Raw genomic sequence first — 19051 nt, forward strand, 5'->3', positions numbered from 1 at the left:
TGCACTTATTAAAAAAAAGATAAATATCAATTTGGTCCCCTTTATAAGCAGTCTGAAATTCAAAGGCTTAGCTCTGAATTATCTTACCGACAAGTTTTCTGCAAGGAGTTAAAAATGACAGGTTTGACAGCTTTATTCCACAGTGCACTGGCTCTGGATCTAATTTCTTCACCTTTTAGCATGGAAGCAGTCATTCCATTGCTCAAAATGCAATGTAAAAGCAGAACATAGTTATCAATTGAAAAGAGTTTTTAAATAAGTGGTTTCAGAGAAAAATACAGTCCTATTCAGTATTACCCAATGCAGACTTCCTTCTGTTCTTTCCTCTCTCTCCCTTAATTTCCTTTTCTCCATCCTGAACAGACACAGTAGAGAAATGGAAATGGTCACATATCATCAGACACTACTGAGATTTGCCCTTCCCTCACTGCTGCTCTCTTGGAACAGTGTACACAGTTACAGCAATATATCCCCTGGCTGCCAGGCACTTGTGGCAGCTCAACAGCTCAGATCTGTACAGGAAACATTTTTTGCAACACTTCATAATCATATCAGCTTTCTATCAAGATCAAATGCCCTAAATATCCCTCCTGCTCCTTGACACTACAAACATGAGCACAAAAAGGAACAGCTTCCAAGAACTGTGATTTTCTCTGTGAAATCTTTCTAAAAAATGTACATTCTAAAAATCACATGTGAAACTTGTGCTCTGCCAGCAGTTCCATATCAGAGTATCCTTCCCTGCAATGCAAGTGCTCTAACTGCTCTCCTCCTGCACTAATTCTGAAGACAAGCTTGCAGTATGTCTTGTGTCCTGTTGTCTGTCCTGGGGTGACTTAATGGTGCTTGTATCCCCATTCATTAGTTTAGCCCAGAAATAAGTTTTGCAACTTTAAGATTGGTTCCAAGAGCAAAGGGGGGGAGAGAAGAAGCACAGAGGTCTCCTCCAAAATTGGCCCTAAACCAGGACATTGTCCAACAATAAACATAGGAGTAAAGCAGCATTGGTGACAATTTCAAACAGCAGAAAAAAAGAGGAAAAAAAAAGGTCAGTTTCACTCTGAAAGTTCTTATAGGATCCAGTCAGATGTTCCACAGTTACATCTTCTGCATAAAAGCTTAATCTTAAGGTCAGGATGTTTGGATGTCTAAGCAGTGTGAAAAGCTGAAACAGACAATCTCAACAGACCACAAAGGTTTTTATGCTGTTAACCATCATAGCCTAGAATCTGCTACATTTCCAAAAGGCAACTTAATTTTTCAATTCTTACTGTTCCTTAAGAAAATCATACCTCTCCCCGAAATGTTGGAAGTGAATGTGTTACATAACAAGGTTATTCAAAAACATTTCAGTTTGTTGTGTGGGTCTAGATAGATGGTGAACATTTGCAAATCCATGATCATGAAAGGATGGCAACATGCTACTCTCAAATGCACAGAAATAACTGCATTATGCAAAGATGCATAAAGCAAGATCCTCCCAGCAGAGCAGACTGAATTAATTTCTGCTACCATCATGAATAGGGACACTATCTCTCTGACATGACCTTAAAAAGGCTCATTTTCTCTTGCTGAAGAGAGGCATATCATAATTAAAGGGCATTCATCATCATCTCTGCACTTGCCCAAGATACCAGTGAATTTGCATGCTTGCAGGTCTTACTTTCCAACAATCCTTCCAGATCAGAACACACTCTAATCCTTTACTTCTGCCCTGCTAGAAAGCTGAGTCTCATTTTGAACACATTAATTTCCCATCTGTCTATAAATCTGGACAACAACTTAGTCATATGAAATATTCAACTATCTAGAAATACAACAACAGGATGAAACACACTTTTCACTAATTCACCACTTTCAAATTATTTTTTAAATTAAAGATTTTGATAATCTTCAAAGATACCATCATGGCATTTGAAGATTTGAATAAGGGTCTGATAAAAATTGTTTATGTTTGAGGATTCTTTGAAGATTTTTCATACGGTACTTTGAGAATATTCCACATCAAATAAGCAGTGGTGTGAAATGCTGTCTCACACAAACAGGGCAGGCAAACAAGTAAAAACTGGCATTTAAAACCACAAATATTTATGATCAACATTCTTGAAGAAAATTCTAAGAAATCCCAAGGTTTCTCATCTGTTCTTTAAATTGACAGTCAACTTCTGCAAACTCAAGTACCAAGCTAATGAAAACATCTTCCATGGAATGTGTGTTGATAAGACACAACATGCTGATGTACAACTAATGTGCACAAGGACTTCTTCACACTTCAATTTAGGAACCTAGTCTGTCCTGTCAATAAGGGCCACCAAGACACACTAAAATAAGCATTTTATGGTTAATTGCTTGCCAGTAGGTTAATTCTTGCCAACACAAATCCCAGAATCACAGAATACCCTGAGTTGGAAGGGAACCATCAGGATCATCGATGGGTCCTGTGGGGACAGGACACCCCAAGAGCCACACTATGTTCCTGAGAGCACTGCCCAAACACTTACTGAATTCTGTCAGCCTTGGAGCTGTGACCACTTCCCTGGGGAACCTATTCCAGTGCCCACCCACCCTCTGGGTGAAGAACATTTTCCTGATATCCAACCTAAACCTCCCCTGACACAACTTCATGCTGTTCCCTCAGGTTCTGTCACTGGTCACCAGAGTGAAGAGATCGATGTTCTCAGATGTTCTTTCTGTAAAATAAGACTCGATCAAGCACATGTTATTAAAGCAGTCCTTCACTGTTTATTATCACCTAACATACTTCAAACAGCAAATTTACAAGTGATAACATAATGGATAATTAAATCCAGCTCCAAGACCACAAACCATCCCAAATTCCCTAAAGCAGTCTTTATCACGCTTTAGTCCTTTCCACAGAACAAAAAAAAAGGCTACATATGCATACTCTACTGTATGTGAACTCACTTTTGCTGACACAGCTGCTCTTCATGAAAACAGAACAATTTCCTATAAAATGCTAAATCAATCCTAAATTATCTTCTATCTACAGAACTTTATATGACTTTGTCTCCTACAGCTATTATTGCTGGTTATTTTGTGGATCAGCTGTCTGCCTTTTGTCATAGTATTTCAGAAGGAGAAAGTTCTTCTTTCTTTGAATTACACATCTTTTTCAAATTGTTACTCTCTCAGTAATCAGCAGTGGTTTCCAGAAGGGGGATTAAAGCTGGCTTTAACAGTACCTCTATTTTGACAAAAGAAAAGGCTGCAAAGTGAAAAAGCCCTACATGGTAGATATCATCCATACACACTTCAGTAAGCATTTTGTAAGCGATCACAGTGGAAATTTTTACTTTATATTGAAAAAATAGAGTTTGATGGAAAAACTAAATATTTTGAAAAAGGGAAAGCTGCTTGGTGGGTAGTTGTGGGATAATTTTGCTTTACTATTTGCATTAATGATGCTGGCACAGAAGAATTGTGCTGAAGGGCACAAATATAAATATTAGCAAAACCAAGATTCTCTGTGCACTGCAAGATTACAGGAAGGATCTGACTACTACTGTCTGATGCCTATTAAAAAGGCAAATATGATCCCAGTATGAATCAGGCACTTAGAACAGAGGTACAGAAGTGCCGTCATGGAAAGCAGTGGTGGAATAAATTCTATTCTTGTTGCCTGAACTCCAAGATTTCCTCTGGTGCTAGTAAAGAGAAGGGCTTATAAGGATGAATAGGAAAGGAAACATTCCCTAATAAGGGAAGATTAGGGGTTTGAGGCTTTTAGCCTACCAAAACAAAGGCTAAGAAGAATTAGTTTGTTCAATGCAAATACCTCACTGAAAGAAGCATCAAATAAGAAGAGAGGTATTAAAAAATCGGGAGGGTGGAGTTCAAAGAACAAATGGAGCTTCACTGGGAGGCTGCTATGGCAAGGAGACTAGATTCACCAGCTCATGAGAACCCTCTCTTGTAAAAAATACAACCAGACATGATCAAAGAGCTTAATATATCTGATTACATCTTATGAAATACCTAAAATTCAAGACACAAAAAGAGAAAACATGAAGGAAAAACTTCCAAACACACAACAGAAGAAAACCATCAAAACTCGTATTATGCTTCAGGAACGAAAGCTGCCATGTCACAAGAGTCAGAAACAAAGAAATCCCAGTGTCAAGAGTATCTGATGAACCAAATGTCTACAGTCAAAGCAAGAGCAAGAGGTCAAATTATAATATACAAGCAAGACAAACATTTTAGAGTGATTAAATACGCCTAGTTAACTTACTAATATTCTTGAGCATATCCCATCTGGGAACTTCAAAGTGCCTCGTAAAGCCTTCATGATCTACCCCTCATTGAAAATTATGGGTGTGTTATTTACTGTTTTACAGCTAAGAAACTTTGGACACTGATCCACTGCACTATGGAAATATGCACTTAATATTAACTTTGATTAGTCTCCTGCCATGCACTTAAGTGCTCTGCTAGATCATAAATGTGAATGGCCTATCCTCAGAATAACATAGGATATGGGATATGAATGAAGAAGGAGGTTTAATGATTGCTATGTACCTCTATTTGCATACTGTTGATGGAATAAAAGACAGAACACACCACTCAGCCTCATTCTGTAGATAACTGTGCACCACTCAGCCCATTAATCAGTCCACAAGTGACTCATGGATCACAATTTAGGAACCTCTGCTTCAGAAGATAAAAGAATTACAAGTTATCATCAGGATGTGCTACTGAGAAAACAAAATGGGTCCACTCTAGTAAGGATGCCATCTTTGAGCTTACTCCTTAACCTGACTAAAACTGAGATAGATTTTCAAGGGAGCACTAATTTAAATAAGGAGAGGACAGTAGCAGCACACAGAAGCTCCTTGTATTTCAGAGCATGTAGTACTTTGGTATCAGTACATCTGAAACTCCAGCATGTCCACTTCAGTGCCTACCCAAATACCATCAGTACTGAATTCCTGTGCAAAGGCAGATCCATAAAAGTTACCAGGTATCTATTCCAATGGAAAAATGATTTTTTTTACTTCCATTTCACAGGTATACTACTAAGACTGAATCTGGGAAAATAATAACCAGCTATTTTAATGATTATAATCAAGAACTTTGGCCTTGCTTTCCCCCTTAGGCAAAACTTAATAGTCACCAGCACAGTAGGACTCTCAAACACAATCAACTCTGCTGTTAAGCTATTTTATGATTCATTAAAGTACTCTGGAAGTGAATAAAAAATCTGGCAGAGCTCTCATACAGGCTTATAAATTAAAATTCATTGTTTCAAACTAAAAACACTTGACTGTGTATACAACGACATTGCTCATACCTTCTATCACAGGAAGTGACACTTGATCACTATTACAGGCAATAACATATACAACAGGTAATAATTTGTAACAATGAGTTCTTCACTTCTAGCTACCTGAATGGAGAGGAAGAGTTAAAAAGAGTAATCTGAGCCCCATTCAAAGCAAAACCAAGGAGATCTTTTATATTTTAGCTAAGGCAAAGAAAGTATCCATCAGGAAGAGTTTCTGAGAAAATTAAGTAGCGATGTATATCATCACCATGAATACTAAGTTTGCTGCTAAACTTGTAGAAAGATCATTCCAAAACACTTTTGAAAGATGGTTAAACCACATTCTAAACAAAGTTAGTTATATCTTCCTCTGCCTTTAATAACTTGCTGAACAATGTGTTCACAAGCTCACAAATTGCTTAGGTCGGCACCTATTAATAGCTAAAGGACACAGCAAAACAATCTCAGCCTGAAAATAAGAAGCAAGCAAGGGCTAAGGAATACTCAACATTAGGACACTAAACTCAGTGTCAGTACCCTCAGCCACTGGATACTTTCAAGCCAACACGATAAAGTAACTTGAGGCACCTAGATAACCATATTTATTAGAAATTATATCAAGATTCATTAAAAATGAGTATTTTAAAATACTAAAAAACCTTTATTCAGTTACTTGGAGAGAAGTACTTTCCAAATGGGATTCCTGAGGATCCTGTACTTATTTCAGATAAAACATGCTTCAAGGTTAACACAAGAAGCACAAGGCATACAGAATAAAAAGCAGCAACTATCACAAAAACTTATGTGGTGTATATAATCAACACAGCCCTTCTTCTTGCCCTTTGTCTTAAATAAAATACATGCAAGTATATTTACCTTTGCTCCATGTTTATGCAGAACTTCCATGACATCATTATGAGCTTTTTCAGCTGCAACATGTAAAGGTGTCATGAAACTAGAAGGGGGAAAAAAGTGATGCGTTAGTTTTTTACATTTCTAGTATGACAGAAGCCTTTGGAAAACTGAAACATTTCAGAAACCTACTCTTTGTTTTTCTCGTTTACATTTGCTCCTTTCCTGAGCAATAGTTCTGTAACTTGTTTCCTCTTCGGATGCACGGCAGCAACAGCACAGTGCTGCAAAAAAAGTAAATATAAAGCACATTTCAAATACATAGACAATAAAGAACTTTAGAGAAACATTAATTCATCCCTTAATTATTCTGCTAAAAACAGACTAAATTTACAAACAGAATTCATCATACTGAACAAAATACAGGTTAGTGATCAATGCTAAATTATTCTACTCAGGAAAACAATTTTAATTTTAAAGCTATTTGTCACTTAGGAAAAAAGCAGTATGGTCCCAACTACATTAACCAGCTAGCAGGACAAAGCTGACACATAATGAACAAAGAAGGGAAAGACAAAGAGTTTGAAACAGCCCAACTTTTTACAGAGAGTCTCCAAAGGGGTCTGTAAGGATTCTGCTGCAGTTGTCAAATTGACAGGACTTGAATGTCACTTTGCCTCTTCCTCTGTTCTAATCTGTACTGACCCTGTTAATGGCCATTTGTGTCATGCACCCAACTACAGATTATGTAATAAACCAACAGGCAATATTTCTCTTAGAGTATCTTTCTTGCCACACTATGAGAAAGATACAGCCTTCAACACAGGGCTTCTCAATGACTTGTGGGACCACACAGCCCTTTGCTAGGTGTAACTATTGTCCTAAATGTGGCTGGCATCTGTTGGATTCTCAACAGTGGCCCTATCAATGCATTCCTGAAGACTGGAATTACCAGCATGGTTCCAGATAAGATTAAATACCCAGCTTTAAAATCAAGTCCAGAAATGCTTATTTCAAGTTTGGACACCTCAAGACAGCAGACTATGAGAAATAGGAGAAACTTTTGGATTTTTCTGTTTATATCTTTACCCATATTTTAAACCAGTACCCTGTAAAAGGCAGAAAGTCTCCTGGAAGAGTTCTCTAACTACCCAACAGCAAAACAATAATGTTTACAATGAGACAGACCCCAAACCCAATGCTAATAGGTAGCACTAGTACCAATAATGATCTTTTGTCCAGTTTCAGCCTTCATTATGAAGTAACTTTCACTCAAGCTTCCACACTGTTGTTAATCAGCAGGGTACATCCAAATTTTGCAAAGGCAAGCTTTGTAAATAAACATTAAGATCAACTTTTGCTGTGAAGTGAGGCAGCGTTTTTAAGGCTTTGCAGATGATATTCTGTCTCTATTTCCTGCCTATATGATAAACAAGTCCTAAAACACACAAATGCTGAAATATTGCCAAACATCAAAGCAACACTAAAACCTCATCAGGTGCTTGCTTTGGCGTTTTGGCCAATACAGCAGAGACACCAGTGGCCCATGGAAACATTATCATGCTTAGGGCAGACATAGCTCAGTTAGATTACACATAACCTCATCTGATCCTGGAAGCTAAGTCCTTTCATTTGGACTGGTGATGATTTGGAAAGCTCATGTATAGCAGCCAAAAACTGAAAAATCACAGTCAAGCACTTAATGAACAGTGAACCAAATACATCAATAGACCTAAAATATTCCATTTGGTCCAGCTGTCTCTGCAGAATCAGCAGGCAGAAAAGAGCAAAGAACATCAGAGGACTATGAAGTGATCATTACACAGCTAAAGAGATGCTGCATAGCAGCAGCTGATACACTTAGAAAGAAAAGGATAACATCATCCCAAATTTCATACCGCCTTCATATTCAGCCTATAAATCTCTCTTCTCTATCTTGATTCTAACTTCAGGCGAGGATGCTGAGTCCTCCACAGAGGAAACAGAGCATATGGATGCTTGGTACCCAACACACAATGTTCTGATCACAGTCACAGTGTTTCCAACACTAAATATGCAGTTGCATACCTGCAGCTGAGACCTGCCACTGGGAAGAAAATGTTCCACTGGAATAAAAAATCATAACTATAGTGGTTTTAATAATACCATCAGTCTCAGCTTCAAAGTTTTCACTACATCTGAGACACTGGCTGTGTTCTTTGCTTCCACTGCTTCTTTAAACAATTAAATAAGAGCAGGATAATGCCAGGAAAGTCTCAAAAGAACCCTGTTTCTACAGCTAATGTGGTATTGTCAGTACTATTCCAAACTTGTAAGACCCTGTGATATACACCTGTTTTCATCACAATTTTATGCATCCTATGAAGAAAATTTGTAATCCAAGTTTGCTCACATAAAACATGAAGGAAACCACTGGGCTACAGAAATAAAATTTAACCCCATAAAAAACCATGGCAACAGTCCAACAAAAAAAGAGGTTTATAGGAAAAAATGCAAGAGAAGTGAAAAATGAAAAAGTGAAGAGTGGCTGGAGAGGTTCTGTAATCTACCAGAAGAAAGCAAAACAGTGATAAAATAAATGATATTCTATTTTTTCTGTAGTGGTGATTTTATTTAAGCATAGAAAGTGTTCAGTGCCAAATTCTCTATCTCAGATGATGAATGTATTTCCAAGTGTAGAAATAAAACTCCTTGACTCCAGGCTCCCAGCACATTTATCATGAAACAAATGGATTGACTGCACAATCTCACCAGTGCAGTCTCATGCGACTGTGGCTGCTTAAAATTAATGATCTCCAAAGCAAGTGTCTTTTTCACTTTGGCTAGGTCTGCTTCTCTGGCTGCTTGCAGTAGAGAATGTCCTTTGAATTCATCTGTGAGAGGAAAAAGACACATTTAATATTCAGCAAAATGTCACATTTATAAATGTTATTGCAGAAAGACAACTATACTCAGTTAAGAGGAAAGAGGAGTGCTTCTGCATGTCTTTGGGTGGCAGCTGACCTGGGACATGGAACATGAAAGAAGCTTTGCTGAAACCAAAGGGATATGCTAAAGGATAGGGGACGTTATTCCTTGAGTTAAATCCTTATAGCTTTTCCCCCTTTTATCCTCCAACCACCTGACATTAAATGCATATGTGACCTCTACATTACCCATGTCTGTGTTCAAATAAGCACAATGCTATGAGCTATTCTTAAGAAAATAAAGCATTACAGTTGTTTGTCAAAAACTGTACTGTATTTACATGACAATGAATTCACTGTAAAGCTTAAGTATATATATAACTTCTATAAAATCATAAAAAACAACAATAACAACAAAACCAATAAAATACTCAACTATTTGTCTTAAAGAAAGCTAACTAGCTGAGCATTTGAAGCCAGTCTGCTCCAAAGACGAAACAAGTTTTGACAGCAGGTATATCTTTGCAAGTACAGATCACTAATTTTGCTATTTCCAAATCTTGTTTAGCTCAGCAACTAGTTCATTTGAGTTTTAAATAATTTTGAATTTGAAAAGGAGTATTTCTCTCAAAATGTTCAGACGAAAGGCAGGTTAGCAAAAATTAAATCTGACCCAGAGAACTAGGAAAAAAATACTTTTATTTCAGTAAAAATATAAATATTTTTGTTTCATAAGCAAGCTTGAAATCCTAAGTTTGATAATGAGGGGCTTTCTTCTCTTTCTTGTTTTAATGTCTGGTTTAAATTTCTTTGTAAGCAAAGCACTACTTAAAGCACAAGTGCAAACAAATTTTGAAATAACAAATATAATGTATTTTTATTCCCAAAGTAAAAGTAAAAACAACTCAAGAACATAAAACATGATATCTTGGGATGCAAATACAAGCTATCCCATCAAGATATTGTCAAATTTGATTTAATTTTCACATTTTTTTACAAATTTCAGTGGATATTAATGGACATGTATCTTCCCTCATTGCTCTTGAGGAATTCTAAACACAGAAATACACTGAAGTTTAAACTGATTTTTTTTTTTTTGCTTGTAATTTAAATAAATGCTAAATGAACCCTCCTCAGAGCCAGAAGCTATAGCCCTGGACTCAGAGTAGAAAAGTACCTAAAAGATACTAATGCACTCCTCTTTTCTTCTACACCAAAGTTTTCTACTGCACATGATCTCACCATCATCCCCTGCAAAGAACAGTGACTACACTAAAACCTGACTAGCTGTGATTGTGAGTGGTGCAGGATCACATTATTAGTGTCAAGGGGCTTCTGATATACTGGAAAGGTGGGAGACAAAACCAAAAACTTATTTATAATTGAGATTCTAATTCTTAAGAAATTTTCTCTAACTTCATAATTCTCTGTTTCCAAATACATGTCTCATTTAATTATCTTTTACACTTTAGAAGAGTCAGGAAACAAATCCCCCAAAGAGGAAAAGCAAAGGCATACAAAATTAAAATTAGAGATGAAATATTGGTTTGTAAACAGCATAAAGATTACTACAAAAGAAGGTGATGAAATTTCCATCTCCAAGGTTGCACATCAAAGTTACCTAACCTTCTGTAAGTTTCTAAATGCAATACAGAGCCTCCTAAATGCAATATCGAGGCTCGTGTGTGACTGAACTGGACTTTAAATAGAAAAAGTCACTGAGTCTTCAAAGCACATGGTACAGCTGCAGCAACTCTGCTGCCTTGCATGCACTTCTGAAGCTTGAGGAAGGTGGCCTGGAAGGAAAGCATCCCTTTCCACCCACCAACAAGTGTTTGCAGTCTGGAAGCACTCACAGGTCAGTCTCTCCCTGAGCTCAGGCGTTGGAGCCATGTCAACCGCGCTCTTGCCGTGGCAGTTGACCAAGGTGGGATCGGCGCCGTGGCTCAGCAGGAGCGAGCAGACCTCCACGCGGTTCTTGGAAGCAGCCTCGTGCAACGGGGTGAACTGCCACAGGTCCATAGCATTCACACAGGCACCATGCTAGCACAGCAAAAAAAGTCTTGGATTAGGAAGACATCAAATTCAACAACTAAAAAAGCTTATAATTTTTCATTTTATTACAAAAAATTGGTTCAAATCACTCATGTATCAACACACACAAACATAAAAGTTAATTAAAAATACCAGCATACACAAAAGTACCGTTGAATCTGTGAAAAATAACTGGAATTTTTATGTGAGCTAATTTTTGAACAGAAAGATTCAACTCTACTATCAGTCCAAATAAATTAGATAAAGAAAAAAACACATATACTGTTCCAAAGACCTACAGTTGCAGGCTTCTGAAATGACAATATGATGTTTGAAACCTGTTACTATCAGGAAAAAAAATAATCTTACTATTCAGCTCTGATACAAACAGCTCATATCTCATCTAACACATCTAAATCAACAGTAATTACCTCCCATCCTTCTGCTTACCTTAAGCAGCAGCTCTGTGACCTCATAGTGTCCATAAGAACATGCGTTATGAAGAGGCACAAGACCACTGCAGGGAAAAAGAAGGCAAATGACAAATTCTGTTAAAGTGGCATTTTTAAGGGAGGAACAATTTTCTCCCTACTGAGATGAAAAGATCAAATTAAAGTTGAAATATTCAAGTAGTTAAGCATTTAAAAATTAGGATTTACAAACTAATGAGAAAACCTGACTTCCACAAACAACACATTACTTAAGAGAGGCATTAAAACTTGGGATTTTGTTGCTTGGTTTTTGGAGGGTTTTTTTGTTGTGGGGCTTTTTTTGCCTTAACAGGCCACAGATGTTTAATCTACCATTAAGACTAGCATTAACTGGCTTTCATGTGATCTTTCTTGAAGCTACTTTGGGGGGGGGAAGTCCCATTCCACGTTCAATTTCCTCTACAGTGTTCTGCTTCTGCCTAAATAGGAACTCCTGTTTAAAATGCTATGTGAAAGGCAAAACTCCCCAGAAAACACTAACATAACTCCTGGGTATTTTATGAAGATGTACAAATATCCAGAGAAAGCAGACTCAAATTGCTGCTTTAGACTGTGGAATGACCTGATTTTCCTCCATTTTTTACAGTACAACCTATTTAACTGCTCAAGATACTTCTAAGATAGTCCCTGTAATTTTTGTAGTGTTATATTACTGCAGGCCATACTTAAAAATGACACTAGCAAAGTAAATAACAGGGATTTAGTCACAAGCACAAGACGTAATAAAAGTCATGCATTGAAAATGAGATGTGAGATGGGCAATTACTGCAGAGGACAAAATGAGTTTAATTCAAGCCAAGCATGACAGGCTAGTTATGGCTCAACAGATCAGTACACATAATACATGAAAACCATCATTAACCCCATAATACCTATGAAAAATACAGGGGGTAATTCCCAGGACTGCAAAACCAACTCAGAGATAATTAGGACAGTAAGTAGTAGACAGCAATTAAATAAATTTAATTTTGAAGTGGATGCTCTCAGAAGCAGCAACACATTTGTCACAGAAGAGGAAAATTTGTTTGGGGAAAATTTTTCAGACTGTTTTTTCCATCATTATTTTTCTTATTACAACTTACGAGTGCATGTGTGAGACAGAGAAAGACTATCCATTACACAGAGCACTCAAAAAACCTGCCCACTTCCAAAATGATGGTCATCTCAAAGGACTAAGGGCTTTAAGGCCTGTCAGCAAAGACAGTCCTGCAGCAATGCATCTGCCCACTTCTGCAGAGTCCCCTTCCCTCTTCCACCACAACAGCAGTAGGGGAAAGGAAAGACCAGGGGAGAAAGAGCTGCTTCCTTGGTTGGTCTTCACTTTGGGAGTGACTAGAAGTGGTGACCTTTTTGAAAATACAGAACAATTCCTAAGCACTTTCTCTGAATTGACTCCATTGAAGAGAACTTAAGAGTTCTATAAAATCAATGTAGCCTAATTTAGCTCCTTAAATGAAAAGTGACAGTTATTTATAGCCTACTTACTTATAAATTATGTATAAATAAGAAACAGCAAGGTAAAACAAAACACCACACTGATTCTAAATGTGTGGTGTCACAAAAAAAAAAAAGTGGGAGCTTACTAGGATGTTAGATGTTTCTAAATATGTTTGGGTTGTTTTAAAGCTCACTACAGAGTAAGCATTGAAAGGTTTTCCTTTCTTTGTTTGCTTTCCTTCCCCTATAGCTCCAGCCCCAAGTTCAAGTTCAACTTTACTACTTCTTATACATTCAAAGCAAATTGTTCAAAACTCATTGCAGCATTTACACTGGAATTTTCTACCAACTGATACTGAAATTTTGGAAAGGTACAAAAGACCTTCAACCTGCCTAAATAATGCCGGATCTACCTGAATGGGTATTATAGGGAGCTTTACTGTAGGACTTTTGTGGCTTATTTTTGTAGGGTTTTTTTGAGGGGCGGGGGAAGGTGTTTTGTTGTGTTTTCTGTTTTTTGGGGTGGGGTTTTGTGGTGTGTTTTGGTTTTCTGTGGTTTTTGTGGGGGTTTTTTAGGTGTATTTTTGTTTGTTGACTTGCAAAATACATCATTATGCATTTAACATCAATACTGTTAAAAAACGCCATCGGGGTAAATGGAGAGATGAAAGAGCTACAACTAGTCAAATTTTAAGAGTTTAAGTACATTTTGGACTGTTTTGAAGAGAAAGGAAAAAAAGGAAAGAAGCTAAGAAAATTTAAAATCACTTCCAACATTAGCAGAAAATGAAAATGGAAGTGCCTCAGGTTTGGTGCTGGAGACAGCACACACACATATCTTACTTCTATGGATTCTGAATACAAAATGTATGCCTTTAACTAGGGGCCCAATTTCTACCACGTTAGGACTAAGCCTTCCAGTCCAACCATCATGAAAATCATCATCTTAGAGATCAGAAATGTATGGCTGATAACAACACACAGCAAGTATTATTTCAGATTTCTGACTGCTGTGCACTTTGCTGATATCTTACATAACTATCACCCTTAATGCAAAAATTGTTTAGCCTCTACTGTATCTTGATTTTTGCTGTCAGCTTCAATGAAGATAGATCTATGATGACCACTAGTTGTGAGCACATAAGCATTGTTGATGTTACTTGGAATTACTTGCATTTATGTGAAACAAAATAATGAGGCCATAGATAAGTTTTTCAATGCACATCTTTCACTAAGCCCTTGTATCTTCTCCCCATCGCCTATCCAAAAATAATGCTGTTAGTCTGTAATTTTAAAGGGTAGTCTGTAAATGGAAGTAAAGCTCCAAGTTTGGAAAAAATTTTAAAGGTGTAAAAGAAGCCTTAAAACAAGTGCAATCACAACTAATATGAAGCACACTCAGATTTTGGAAGCAAATATCACGTTCTTAGACAACTATCTGAGATTGTGCTGCAACATGAACCAAAGAAATCATTCTATATCTTGACTAATACAAAACCACTACTGCAGACAGGTAATAAATCAATTAATTTTACATACCCTTTGTCCTTTGCGTGTACATCTGCACCATGCTGAAGCAGAAGCTGGACTATCCGAACTCTGTTGTAGCCAGCTGCTAAGTGTAAAGGAGTGGACTGCAAAACAAAAGAAGATGAAGAATGGGAGTCACATCAATCTGAAGTCCTGTACTTCCTGCCATTGAAATACTCTCAGTTACTCTTATACATTGCACCAAGATAAGTAAAGTACCCTTCTGTGATTAGCTGAATTAACAAATACATAGCACATGCAGGCCCCTCCTGTTGTCAAACCAAAAAAATGTGCCTTTAGGTGGGTAAGAATACAGGCACCCCTAAGGCAATAACAGCCTTTAAAGGTTGTTATTGCCTTAGGGGTGCCTGTATTCTTACCCACCTAAAGGCACATTAAAAGCTAATTTAAAGCTAACTTTAAAAATAATAATCATCATCACCTCTGCACCAAAAAAGTACCCATATTTGTTCTGTACTGTGCTGTGGTAAGACAAAGAAAATTGTATGCAGATTGCATTTTCCTGCAAAATACAGGTCTTCATCAGTCATGCACCTTGCTGCATAATAACAGAGTAATAAGACCTTTCTCCATGGCTAGCTCATATGAATTTTAACTGAAAGCTTTTGAGTTGAGTTGACAACAGTAATCCCCCTTGAAGTTTATTTTTAAAAGCTTTTTTATTATAAAACAAATTTTGTGTGCTGTGTCAGCCTGAGGGGACTGCTTTCCTACAGAAATGGATGATTGTTTACTCCTTCCCAAGGCTGAGAAGCAGAGGATTTTAAAGAGATCTTTGTTGCAATTTATTTTGTGGCATGCAACCAAATGATACAATTTTCTCACAGTAAAACCCCACACATAAAGCAGCTTGAAACATGGGAAAACGTACATATCTCACTGTATTATGCCAAGTACAGATTTACTGTCAGCATTAAAACATCGTTATACAGTATTACCAGGGGAGATGTCACATTTCACTATTATCAAGAGGTTAAAAAACAAAAATAATCAAGACAAATGGTCTCATCTGTGATAAAAAGAAGCAAGTACTATACATCCATAAACAGTATGGATTTCCAAGAACACATATTTAATGTCCATAACTTGGGAGCACTCTGTATTACATTTTACTAAAGTCTCAACACTTTGCTACTTGGCTTCAGAAAGAGTAACCACTTTGACAACGACCAAGTGTTCTGTGTATCACACTGAGGACACAGGTTGTACTATCAGAAATGACAACACAGGTCATTCAGATCTCTTAGAAATACACCTGGGAAACTCAGTAAATTTTGGGGAGTTGTTATACAAGTTTCCATATGACCCATCTTCAGAATTATCTCTACTGAAGAGAAGGACCTCTAACATTCTAATATGAAGATGATCCCCAGAATGTTTCCAAGATACAAAATACCAGTAACAAGAAACATTTAGTTGTTTGACCATGCAAACATGGTCATTTTCAGGATCTATTACTATTAAGACTTCTGCTAGTGAATTAACAATTTAGACTGATCTAAAAGGCAATATATTCTTTTTATATCTGCCCCTATTATAAAATGATTTTCTTCTGCATATCATAAATACTGATGAAAATGTGGATAAGGATGATGCTTCTATTGACACTAGCAGAATACTTCAGCACTATTTATTCTGACAGTTGCCTTGGGTTGGTTACTAAATCCAGTTTTATCAATTGAGGTAACTCAGAAAACCTAAAATTAATTTGAAATGGACTACAGAGAAGTCTGTCCAAAGGTCTAGACTCCAGAAAAACTGGAGTCAAGCATTAAATGTTTGGAACACTGCAGGATCCTTTAACCTCACTACAATTAAACTTCATCCTTTCTTGTCTGTGCGCCACTTCTAAAACAATGATGGCAGACTTCCAAAATGATGCTTTGCTAAAAGGAAACATTATTAACAGAGATGTTCTCAATAAAGACACATAACCCCAGAGTCTTGCTCACTCCTTAAAATTAAAAGAAAAACTATTATGATTCAGGCTGGGACTGTGCACTTTGCATTTCTAGGGTTAATAGATCTGCATTTGCAAATAACTTCATTACAGAAGAAATACAAAGCTTTTCAAGTCTATAGCTGCCCGATAAATGGCATAAATGAAGCAAATCAGCATTAACACAAATCTTTCGACAACTTATATCCCTGTCTTTCAGTACGGTAGCTACCTCCTTCTCTCGAGCAAGGGCATGCAGACAACCTAGTCCCATGCCTGAAATACAGAGTCCAGCACACCAGAATTATTTATCTGCAGCCAGGCACCTGACATTTGGTGTGCCTGCCTTGTGGCCCACAGCAGCTCCAGCGAAGCTGTGTGCAGTGCTGCGGCCACCTCTCCAAGGAGCATCAACTGATGCTCCTGCTCCCATCCTGGAGATGGGGCTGAGATCTCCAGCAGGGAGCATGCTCGAACTCTGCAACTGCAAACACCCAGTGCTGGAGAGGCAGGGAGTCAGAGGACCAGAGAGACCACCTGATAGTCAAGGACAAGTGAACACACACAGGTGCAGGAGCAGACAACCTGGAGTACTGCTCCCCCTTTATCCACAAACCAGTTGCTCATTATTTTGGCTAAATGGCTCTTATAAATGCTGTGCTTACATATGCTTCAGGAAGGAGAAAGCAGGAAGATGCTGTCTCCATGATTCTGAACAACTTCTTTTCCTTTCTCATAAGAAAGAGGATTTATCCGTACTATAGATTTAATAGGTAAAAATACTTATGTGGAGTTACAACTTTGTATGCTTATTACAGAATCTAGGTAACTAAAAGATAATATTGTGCTACATGAACTACTTATTAGATGACATTATGAGCCCTCAAAAAAAAAAAAAAAGCTAACTAGGCAGTAGAGAGTGATTCTTAAAATTAACATGCTATTTATATAGCATTAGGGAAGTAAAAACTAAATACCCATTGATAGCAATGTCTACTGCACCTGAAAGATATATCAAATTAATGACTTAATATTAAGAAAACAGATTTAATAAAGCTATCAATTAACTCCTCCTCCCATATCTTGCAAAACTTGGCAAGACTTACTAACAAAAATCCTTAGAGGACACTTACCTTCCAAGACTCACATTCACAGTTACCAGGCCAATCACACTGGCTTACTTGCTAGTATAATTAAAGAGTGTAACTCCATTTTTATTAAGTAAAGTAGACCATCATGCAAGATGCTCATAGTATTTGAAAATTTTATGGCAGCTATAACTGAGCCAAAGCAGGTACTGAGAGCGCTTTAAGGAACATCACTGTACACAAGATGGCAATCACTGTCAACCTTTATACCTACTATTTATAGTAAGGGAGGTGGTTGTGCCTGCAGTCTTTTTGATAATGTGTTGCCTGGGAATACAAGAAATGCATTTTCTACATTTGATACTGTTCTCAGTGAGCCTTAGGTATTTTTGCACTGCTATGTTACCAAGAGCTGATTTGATGACCTCTGTTCAAGGTCAGCCGCCTTGGATCTGCCATCCCCTGTTCACCTGCATCAAACAAAAGGGGTCCTGAGGGATCTCCAGGACTGCAGGCTCTGAGCAGCTTCTGCTAAAATCTGAAAATTTGTTTCAACAAGCTGTCCACAGGCAACGTGGGAGTCACAGCTGCAAGCAACATCCATTTCCCTTCTCTTGCTAAAGAGTCTCCAGCAGCCCTCAGACAGTAATGCTGCCCCTGCCTCAGAAGAAAGTTTCATTTCAGATTCAAATTAAAATTACACATTTTAAGGGCAACTTTAAACCAATGGATCTTATGTAACCATCTTATATTATGCATTATCTGCATGATTAATAACAGCTGCAGGAACTGTTTTTAAAACTAATATCTCCTGTTCTTGCTTTCTACCGCCAAAATCTTTATATAATGCTATCTGATAAAAATCTTAATCTAGGGGTTCTCTCATTCTCAGCTTGCCATCTCGAAGGCTATTAAAATCAACAATCTTATTACATAAATAAGGTCTCATCTCACATCTTATTTACATCAATATACAGTGATTTAGAATTATAAATTCATGTAATTGTCCACAGGAAGGGCAGTCTCATAATAAAGAGGGAACTGATTTTGATGGCCAGCTCTGGCCTTGACATATGGCTACTCTCATGCTCAGAAGGTCCCCACAGGGATAGGCACCAGTAAGGGTGGCTTTTACACAGATGGGGAAACAAATAAAGCTTGGCAAAAAAATACCTAAGGATACTTGTATGCTTATTGTTAACTCTTCTACAACACCCTGCTGACAGAGGACACACACAAACACACACACACACACACACACACACAAAAAAAATTTAAAATGTTTAATGCAGACTTTAATATTTCTGACTTTTTATATCATGTCTGTAATTATCTTCAGGTTTAGTAGATTTGGAAATTGCAGGTGAGCAGCAAACTCCCATTTAACAAATATAGTTAAAAAAAACATTTATTGTATTCAGATCATACTGCCCTTAGAAAACAACAGTAAAAATATCTTAAAACTCTTA

General features: G+C 37.3%; 1 protein-coding gene across 2 annotated transcripts in view; it reads right to left on the bottom strand.

Moving 5' to 3' along the window:
* TNKS (tankyrase) overlaps positions 1–19051 on the bottom strand; it is a 129466-nt gene that overhangs the window by 29220 nt on the left and 81195 nt on the right. For both annotated transcript variants that reach the window (XM_030239523.2, XM_030239524.2), the window contains exons 6-11: positions 14544–14638; positions 11527–11593; positions 10899–11085; positions 8888–9009; positions 6329–6420; positions 6161–6239 (exon numbers count right to left, since the gene is read on the bottom strand). In XM_030239523.2, the coding sequence (XP_030095383.1) occupies positions 6161–6239; positions 6329–6420; positions 8888–9009; positions 10899–11085; positions 11527–11593; positions 14544–14638 (642 nt within the window). The remainder of the gene's footprint in view (positions 1–6160; positions 6240–6328; positions 6421–8887; positions 9010–10898; positions 11086–11526; positions 11594–14543; positions 14639–19051) is intronic.

This window comes from Serinus canaria, chromosome 4 (genome assembly GCF_022539315.1).
Source record: "Serinus canaria isolate serCan28SL12 chromosome 4, serCan2020, whole genome shotgun sequence".
NCBI classification, from domain to species: domain Eukaryota; kingdom Metazoa; phylum Chordata; class Aves; order Passeriformes; family Fringillidae; genus Serinus; species Serinus canaria.